Source organism: Rattus norvegicus, chromosome 6 (genome assembly GCF_021556685.1).
Source record: "Rattus norvegicus strain SHRSP/BbbUtx chromosome 6, alternate assembly SHRSP_T2T, whole genome shotgun sequence".
In the NCBI taxonomy this organism is placed as follows: Eukaryota; Metazoa; Chordata; class Mammalia; order Rodentia; family Muridae; genus Rattus; species Rattus norvegicus.
The window spans coordinates 54,147,033-54,156,243 of record NC_141539.1 but is presented as its reverse complement, the minus strand read 5'-3'; the positions used below and the strand labels follow the sequence as shown (position 1 = coordinate 54,156,243).

General features: G+C 41.9%; 1 protein-coding gene across 3 annotated transcripts in view; it reads right to left on the bottom strand.

Annotated features, from left to right (window-relative positions):
- Window positions 1-1,514: 1,514 nt before the first annotated feature.
- Lamb1 (laminin subunit beta 1) overlaps window positions 1,515-9,211 on the bottom strand; it is a 66,889-nt gene continuing 59,192 nt past the window's right edge. For 2 of the 3 annotated variants that reach the window (XM_087552619.1, XM_087552620.1), the window contains 7 exons: window positions 7,333-7,536; window positions 6,662-6,806; window positions 4,746-4,953; window positions 4,425-4,566; window positions 3,329-3,505; window positions 1,922-2,081; window positions 1,519-1,802 (listed from right to left, as the gene is read on the bottom strand). In XM_087552619.1, coding sequence (XP_087408745.1) covers window positions 1,666-1,802; window positions 1,922-2,081; window positions 3,329-3,505; window positions 4,425-4,566; window positions 4,746-4,953; window positions 6,662-6,806; window positions 7,333-7,536 — 1,173 coding nt within the window. In that variant the 3' untranslated portion in view covers window positions 1,519-1,665. 3 annotated transcript variants of the gene reach the window in all.

The window sequence follows — 9,211 nt, the reverse complement described above, 5'->3', positions numbered from 1 at the left end:
TTTTTATCCTTAGTAAATGGTCATTTTTTTGAAAGCATGCTACGAAATTATATTTATTAATATTGTTGAATTCTAAATGTTAAAATGACTATCTCAACAAAGGCAATGAACTAAACGCTAGCACTTTATATATTACATCTAAATTTTCATTTCAATAAGAGGTACTGAATAAATGCCTCCTAACTACTTAAAATATGTGTATTCACTTTACTGCAATTTAAAGGATATAGTTTTAAGCCAAGTGGGAATAATATTGATTCTAACAATATTGTGTAAAGTACAGGCTAAACACTTAGCTATCTGTAAAGAAATAAAAGAAGAGTGACCACTCAGATGCTTTAATATTGTTGCACAACTGGTTCAAAGGGAAGACTTTACTTGTTTCTAGACTTTAATTACCTTTCTACACATCTTTTTTTTTTAAATCAAACAGTTAAATTGGCTCAACTCCAAACCGTTTTTAACAGTTTGCAGCTGAAATTGTTTCTTTAGTTTGTCTATGCCTCAAGTCTGAGTTGGTACTGTGCAGTACCTTCATGGTTTTGTTTTTTTGTTTTGTTCACACCAGGAGGGTTGGTGCTGTATGTGCTAATGTGTCATTAGTGGACGTGAAAACTGTATTTTTAAAATTTAAAATGTCAGTTTTAGGTTGGGCAATGGTTCATTTAAATTTCAAGCATGCCCCTCCTCTCTGGGAAGTCTGTAATCTAGAAATAGTAAACATAATTTTATGATCTCCTACCTATATAGACACACAAAAACAGCAGCTGTCCAACTGAAGGGTTCTCATTCAGTATGAGAATACAAACACATGCAAGGAGCTTGTAGGAACAATCCTAGAGCGTCTTTGCAGTTTTTAAAAATTGATGAACCAGACATGGCATGTGTGTTGTTTTGGTATTTACTCACATTCTTACTTAGGTGAAAGGGGGAAGCGATAGCTTTAGATTAGAAGTTGCCTTGTTTTAATTATAGCTGTTTGTATAACCTTCCTCCCAGCCAGCTTCTTTTATACCTGTGTTGAATATTGGGGGGTGGAGAAGGGGTGTCTAAGAAGAAGGTGTGAAAGCCAGGCTGTTCCACTGATTGAGCGGTCATTGATAGAACCTAGCATTTATATGGAGACGACCTTCACTGAGTTTTGCACTAGGTACCTGTTCAATACCTGATCTTGAAGTTACACTCATTCCACCAGCATGGACAGCCTAAGTCACCACAATTCTGGCCCTATTCTAGATGGCAAGATGTAGCTAGGGTTCTTCTTTTGATTCTTAGAAATGGTGGAGCAACCAATAAGATGCCATAAACTACCGTCTGTCCTTCCTGCTTAACTTCCTTCCACCAGGGATACCCACTGGGGCAATTAAAAGGAATATAGTTTTAGAAGGTAGATTTTTGACCCAACAAATGGGTATTATTAGCTTGTTCATGCATATAATAGAAATTAGTGTTGTCTAAAGTGCTTTACAAGTCCATCTTCACAGAGAAAGTAACATTTAATAAAAGAAACATAGTATGTTTATATAAAACCAATGTATTTTATTTAGCTCCATACAAAAGAAGGTGGTTAAAGACATTAAATGAGGATGAGTTATCTGTAGGTCGAGGCAGCAGTTTGCGCATGTTTACTTTGGTCACTGAGCCACCCTACAGCCCCATCCTCTGTTATAAGCAGGTGCTGTAAACGGCAACTTTCTCACTTATGTCCTTAAGGAGTGAGCGCACCTCTCCTTCCAGTCGCACCAGTTCTTGAGCTTTATCTTCTAAGTACTTTTGATTGTCCTCATACTTCCTTTCTAAGTCTGTGGAGATGATAAAAGCAGTAAGAATGAGCTGTTTATAGCATATGATCTTAAAGTAAGACCATGGAAAACCTAAGTCTTCACCCTTATAAAAGACCAATTGGGAAGAAAAGACCCACCTTCTAACAGCTGAAGTTTGCTGTTGGCTTGGGCCAGGAGTGTTTTTGCTTCATTTTGTAGCAGCTCAGCTTTCCTCCTGGCATCTGCTGACTCTTCAGTTTTTTGGGCAATTAAACTCTCTACCTTCTTATATTTTTCATCAAGTTCGCCATCTAGAGTCTGCGGATCCAATTTAAGACAGAAAGGTGAAACTGTTATGTCAGTAATTACATTCAAGAACCTTAGATTAAAGACTTTTTTTTTTTTTTCCCGGAGAAGCCAAGCATCTTAGATTATGGAATAGCTTCATATTAAGTTGTAATTTTAACAACAATGCAAGGAAAATTAAGAATTACAAGCCTGAGGGCTGGAGAGATGGCTCAGCGGTTAAGAGCACCCGACTGCTCTTCCAGAGGTCCTGAGTTCAATTCCCAGCAACCACATGGTGGCTCACAACCATCTGTAAGGAGACCCGATGCCCTCTTCTGGTGTGTCTGAAGACAGCTACAGTGTACTTATATATAATAAATGAATAAATAAATCTTTTAAAAAAAAAAAAAAGAATTACAAGCCTGCTACTGTAGCACACACACAGGTGAGTGGCCAGCTGTGGTGCATACACATACTTTAATCCGGGCACTCTGGAAGGGGGAGGTGGATCCGAGTTAGAGGCCAGCCCAGTCAACACCACCTACTCCCCTCCAAATAGAGAACACAGGGTTTGAAACAACAGGTACAAACTGATTATGAAAAATCACTTCTAGAGGTTTTAAATTTTTAAATAGTGTCATTTTTTTCCAATGCCATAGGAGATTTGTGCCTTCAGATTGTGATAAACAGGTCAGGAAGAGTAGTCTCACGCTGGCAGATGGTTTTCCTAGGGTTTGCCTCTCTTCCAACCCAGGGTGTGCTGAGATTATTCTTATGCACTACTGGAAAGCCATGTCGACTTACACACTTCTCATGTGACAGACTTAACAATTCTGACTTCACTCCCAAGTTTAAAAAGCTGTCTTTGGAAGTACATTTAGAAATGAAATGTGTGTCAAACATAAAATTGCTAAACATAGTACCTTCCCAGTGAGAAACAAAAGGTAGCGATTTGATTTTCTACTAGCTACTCTCTGTAAGGGACTCCAGGCTTTTCCCATCCTGTCTTACATTGTTCTCAAATGGGTGTGGCCAACTGCTATGCCAAAAAGACTATGCTATGCTATTCCTACAGTACAGGAATACCAGTCGAGTGAGTATACCTCAGAGTATCTATGTGGTTACAGTTTTACCCCATAATCCACTCTTTATTCATGTATCCAAAAGACTTTGTAGGTCACTGGGCTATTCGTATCTTAACTAATGTCAAGGAAGGTAAGGAAAAAAGTAGTTGCCTACTCATCAACTTAGCCATGAAGTTACAAAGATTTACTTACCTTCTTAACCTCGTCTGCACTCTGTTTTACACTATATACGACTTTTTCAATATAGTCTGCCTCCCCAGAGTTCTGGGCAGCTTTACGCTTAAGCTCTTCCACATTCCTCTCAAGCTTGCTGATGCGCTGGGAGGCATTGGTCAGGGTTTCCTCAGACGCTGCTGTCTCAGATTCAATCTAAAGGTTTAATGTTAACCATCCAGACTTCGTTAGTCAAGTTCAGGGGAGGGGAGGCTGCCATGCTAGTAGTCTGCACTAGATCAGAAGCACTGACAGAATTAGGACAGCTTAGAGGAGTGGTTCTAAACCTGGGGTTGCAACTGCTTTGGGGGCTGCATATCACCTATTTTCATAACAGTAGCAAAATACAGTTATGAAGTAGCAACAAAATAATAATATGGTTAGGGGCCACCACAACATGAGGAACTGTATTAACGCGTGTTAGGGAGGTTGAGACTACAGCACACATCATCCTTACATCTGCTGTCTAAGCTGTGTTTAGCTAAAGAACATTCACAAAAGAGCCAACTGTGAGGAGGAGTTCCATTCTGTGGAAAAGTAAACCAGCAACTTGAGTCACCATTTTAGACAGTCCTGTCAGCTCCATGTTAGACTCTGGTAGTGAGGAGGAATTAGCTTGAAGATGTGAAGACTCAGGACACTAGAAATACTGAGTTCCCCCCAGAGGAAATGCAACTGGTAAGCGTCTATAGTTGGTCTCCTTGGAAAGATAGCACTGTCTTAAAAGCTAGCTCTGAGTAAGTGTCTGGCCTTTAGCTTCCCTTAAAAGTGAGCTTCACGGATAGGTATGTTCCACAAAACTACCTGAATAGCAAAACATTTATCAAAGCTAATGTTGGGAGAGACACAGGCCAAAATTTGTAAATCAAGCCAAAGATTCTCAGCCTCTTAAGTGTACCATTAACCTGGAAAACAATTGTGAATAATTAAAATTAATAATAAAATTGTTTAAGCAATACTGCTTAATCTCTGACCCACTTTCACTTTAGAAAGTGCTAAGAGAAACAGTTCTAACTTATTTAAAGGACTAGTTTGCAGTGTTACAGGGACTCTGTGTGTTTCCTCCGCTCCTTACCGATGTTAGCAGGTTCTGGGTCCCCTGGATATCCTCATCAGCTTGTTTAATCGCCTTCTCTGCTGCAACCTGGGCCTTTTCTGCTTCTTCCAACGCCTCCTTTACCATGTCTGCAGTGACCTTAACATCTGTTGCACTTTTGCTGTGCAGAAGAACAAACAATGCTTTTAACATGAAACCATTTTTCCCTTGGAAAAACAGCATGTTCTTTGAAAGCATGTCCACCTGAAAGGCCCTTTGTTAGTTAAAGAAGTCTCTTACAGTATGCTGGCTACATCCCGCCCTGTCAACCCCGGGTTGCCAGTGTGTATATTCAGATACCTTGCTCTCTTAGCTTCTTCCAGCAACAGCTCAGCTCTGGCAATGTCAGCAGCACTCTGCTGCAAAATAACTTCTACTTGGGAAAGGGTTTCAACTCGTTCCCGGATGTCTTCTGTTAGGTTTTGCAACTGCTGTGGGGTGCTAGGCATTTCCATCTTCAGTACTTCGTTCGCAACGGCTTCAATACTGTCCAGATCAGCGCTGTCCTCTGAGAAGCAGAGACCAAAACACCACAGAGCTGATTCACTCAGCCACATGCCAAGCCCCTGCCATCTCAAGAGACACACCCTTGCTATTTAGAGACAAGCCCTTGGAAAAGGAGGTGCCAGTAGAGTTTGCTGTAGGCTGGAGAGATCACAGAAGATGGAGAACCAGGCAGGTTTTGAAGGACAATTCAGGCAGAGGGGGCAGACAGCATACTGTACATGTATAGCTGTGGCTTCAGGTTACGGAAGATGAGAGCCCAGCATTTAAAGCTGGAGCTGCAAGGGAACAAAAAACCTTTACACTTAATGAGGTTGTTATACACGTTGTCCCAGACCAAGGGCAGCTGGGTCTACATAGTGAGTGGGGATAACTAGGACTACATAGAAACCCTATCTCAAAAAGGAAAAAAGGATTGGTATTCCTTATCAGTTACCTATGTTTAGGGAATTCTAGAAGGGATTGAGTGCAGTAAGAACCAAGACTGTACCATCAGCAGAGGTTCAGATCTCTTTAAGGTGTTTTCATTTTTTTTTTTACTAAAACATAAATATGGACCCCAGAGCACTTAAGCGGGGGAAAATATATGGTCAAGTCATGGCTTCCACATCTTGTTTCCAGTTATCATTGGAAAGCAGATCTTATAACTTTCTGTTAACAGAATATTGGAAAATCAGGTAAAATCACCGTCTGCCAGTTTTTATAGGCACATCCCACTTTCAGTGGGCATCTATGTATGGACTGACTAATTCCTGGCCAGAGGTGCATGGCAGAGGTTTCTATCCTCCTCAAAGGGTCCGCTTCCCTCATCAGACACTGTCTTCATGTCAGACTGCAACTTACAATGGGGCTGCATCAAGAATGAAGTTGATAGGCTTAATACTGGCAAGAGATGCGGCAAAGCAAGTCCCAGACCCATGACGTTACACTATTTTCTGGCCTGGCTATGTGGTATCATAAATACCCTTCTTGACCAATTGATCCAGTTGGGGGTTTTCTGTGTCTTCCACCAGTAATATCCATGGTGATAGTATGTGCGCTATAAACAAACCTTAAAAATCTAAACCAGACTCTAGAGATTTCTCCACAGAAAATACTAACTGCTAGGTTCTGAACATAAAACCGTGGGGCTACTGCCAAAGAAAACAACTCCTTCAAGATCCCCATGATAGAAACTCTAACTCAGTTTTCAGAGTAAATGTTTTGACTTCTGAATAGGCTGCTCAGACCCAGCAGGTATGGCAGTGCTGGAAAGTAATTCACAACATCTATTTCAAGAAAAGAAGGGCTACAGAGAGGGCTTAGTATCAAGTACTTACTGGCCTAGCAGAGGACCAGAGTCTGGAGCCCAGCATTCACTTGGGCAGCTTACAAATGCCTGCAGCTCCAGCAGACCTGACATCCCTTCTGGTGTCTGGGCACCTTTGTACGTACATGCGCATACACAATTTTATTTTTCCTTAAGGCAGCTCCGGGTCTCCTCTAGTCTTTTTATCATTGATGCCCGATTTTCCTGCTTCTACCTTTCAAGTACTAGGATTGCAGACAAGCACCTACAAGTTCAGTTTGAAATGAAGATATTTCTTAACACTTTCTGTTATTTTATTTCTTGCCAGAAATTCACTTTACCTACAACTCAGACAGGACTTCTTGCCTCTCAAACAGAATCTCGCAGACACCAGTGTCTGAAGCAGAAGTAAACCACTACTGACCCGTCAGAAAGTCTCTGATTTGCTTGATGAGGTTCCTCAGGTCCTCATTGCTCCTGTCCACTTTCTCTCTGGTGGCATTTGTTTTCAACAGGACATCCTGAGCATTCTGCTTAGCCTCGTCCGCTCTCACTTTTGCTTCAGAGACCTAAACATGAAGAACAAGCCATCTGTGAAACCAGCTTGCTCTCTCTAAAGCAAGCCCAACACTCTAATGTCAACAAACTTAGAAACAAACTCCTCTGTTAAAAAGCATTAAGCTTTTACAAAGACTTAAACACTCAGCATACACGTTCCTGTGGAATATTCTTAGCACTAGCATTTGAAATGTTTTCAAAGCTGTTTTTGGCTCTAAAACACCTGGTGGTCTAAGAATGTATCACTTTAAAACAGTGCCCAAAATTTTGTGTGGTAAAACAATTACATGTTCTCTCAAACTATTGTTCATCTAAGATTTATGCTGCTTTCTCCTAACATAGTGCTATTCCATGAAGAGAAAGCAAATTCTTAGTCTGAGTAACAACCTCACCATCACCTTTTTGACCACACACAGAAACATCAGCTTTTACACTGGACAGTGAATTCAGTCAGCATGTGGAACTGACTCCTTTTCAGAGCCTCCCTACAACTGCAAGCCAAAAAGGAACAAAACCTAAGCCCATCCACTGACTTACCATCTTGGAGAGCTGTTCTACTTCAGCCAGGGCATTCAGGACATCACGGTCAAAATCCATGGCTTTCTGCCAGGCACTATGGGCCACAGTGACCAGACCACCACAGCCAGGCCCTCCACACTTCTTCTCTCCTTCGTCAGTTCTGCAGTTGGGGCCACCACATTCACTTTCAGAACAGTCAGCCCCTGGAGGCGTTCCACAGGTCTGTAGTAAGCCAAGGGTCAGGAACAGGGTTCAGAATAAATCAAGAAGGTGGCCCAGAGAACAAAGGTGGATAGGATACATTAAAAAGTGTTCAGAGATGCACGAACCATCCAGCTTGTTCCCACTGAACTTTACCATCTACCCAAACACGGAAGGATGGCATTATCTGCTTTATCAAGTTCTGTCAACGTGAGAGTTCAGCAGCAAGTGCTCTGGTGAATGTGGTCTGCTGTCTGGCATGGAACTCACAAAGCTTGCATCATCCATAGGTGAGATGTAACGAGAAAAGCTGGCAAAGGACAGCACTGAGGACTTAACAGACGGGGGCTGGAGGGTAGGATTTGAGTAAGGAAAGGGCTAGCGCATTTCCCACGGGAAAGGAAGACGTTCGTCTGAACAAAGGTGAATATAACTTTTTCAACTTCCCTCCACCACCCCATCCAGCTAGTGCCCAGTCCTTCCTGACCAGAAACTTCGAGAGATCATCCCGTATGGCTATGGCATACAGATGTAAACAGGGAAATACAGGCATGCTGTATGGTAAGGAAAGGGTTGTGCAGAAACTAAGTTATATTTGGCATTTTATGGAAACTGTGAAGGCAGGCAGGATTTACTGCAATGGAAAACAGTTACCAGAATACCCCCCAAACCTAAAAGTATTTAAAAAAAATACAGTGTTTTTAGTGGAGATACTGTGAACTCTTTGGCCTAAATAACTGTAAGGTACCTATAATCGCAAATATGTTAAAAACTAAATAATGATCTGGTTTATAGCCCATAAAGCACTTTAAAATAATTGTATTCTATGTGTTACAGCAGAAAACAAGTCCCACTCAAGACTCGAACTTAAAGCCTTAGGAGTGCTTTCTGAAAGTGCCCTGGCAGCACACTAGATGTGCTTTGTCCCAACAAACATGACAGGGACAGAGCCAGCATGGCCGAGCTTTTCTCAACGAGGAATGGGAAGTACTGAGGAACACAAGGAGGGAAAGATCTCTTCACAAGAAAATGGCAGTCGAGAGCCCACAGAATAATCAAGATAGTTAAGACAGAAAAAAACAAGAAGCCGTCTTACAGAAAAGCCTGCATAGAGAGGGTACTCATCTGTAGGGCCAAAGCCACTCCTCCACACCCATGTCTCACTCTGAAGTTGCACTCTGTTGAAAGCAGAATGAGTGTGTCCAAAAAACTGATCACAACACAGGACAGGTAGCACTCTTTTCTCTATTTCAGACTGCAGATGTGGTGGGGGCAAGAGGGGTGATGGCAGGTTCAGAATGGTTAATAAGAGTTTTTCCTATCTCCAGGACGCCACGGTTCTTAAGTAAGAAGCAGTTCAGCTTGCTAGGGAGTGGGCTGTGCTGCTCTACGATGCTGTTGGGGCTCTGTGGAGGCATTCATCCTCTTATGCCTTGAGAGAGACCTAGAAATACTTGGTGCTACTCTCCCAGGTACCTCGGGCATAGGGCCCAGGGCAGTATAAATGAATGTCTTTGCAGGCTTTCCACCTGATCCTTAAAGGTTCCTCTGTCTAGGCTGAGAAAAACTAGAAAGTAATGTTGGTGTATATATACAAATGCATCTCGGTTCTCTCAGGTTTCCTCCTATGAAAAATAATAAGGAAATTGCAGGGGAAACCTGGCTTGCCTTCCTTTTGGCCTTCTGCCTGATTTTC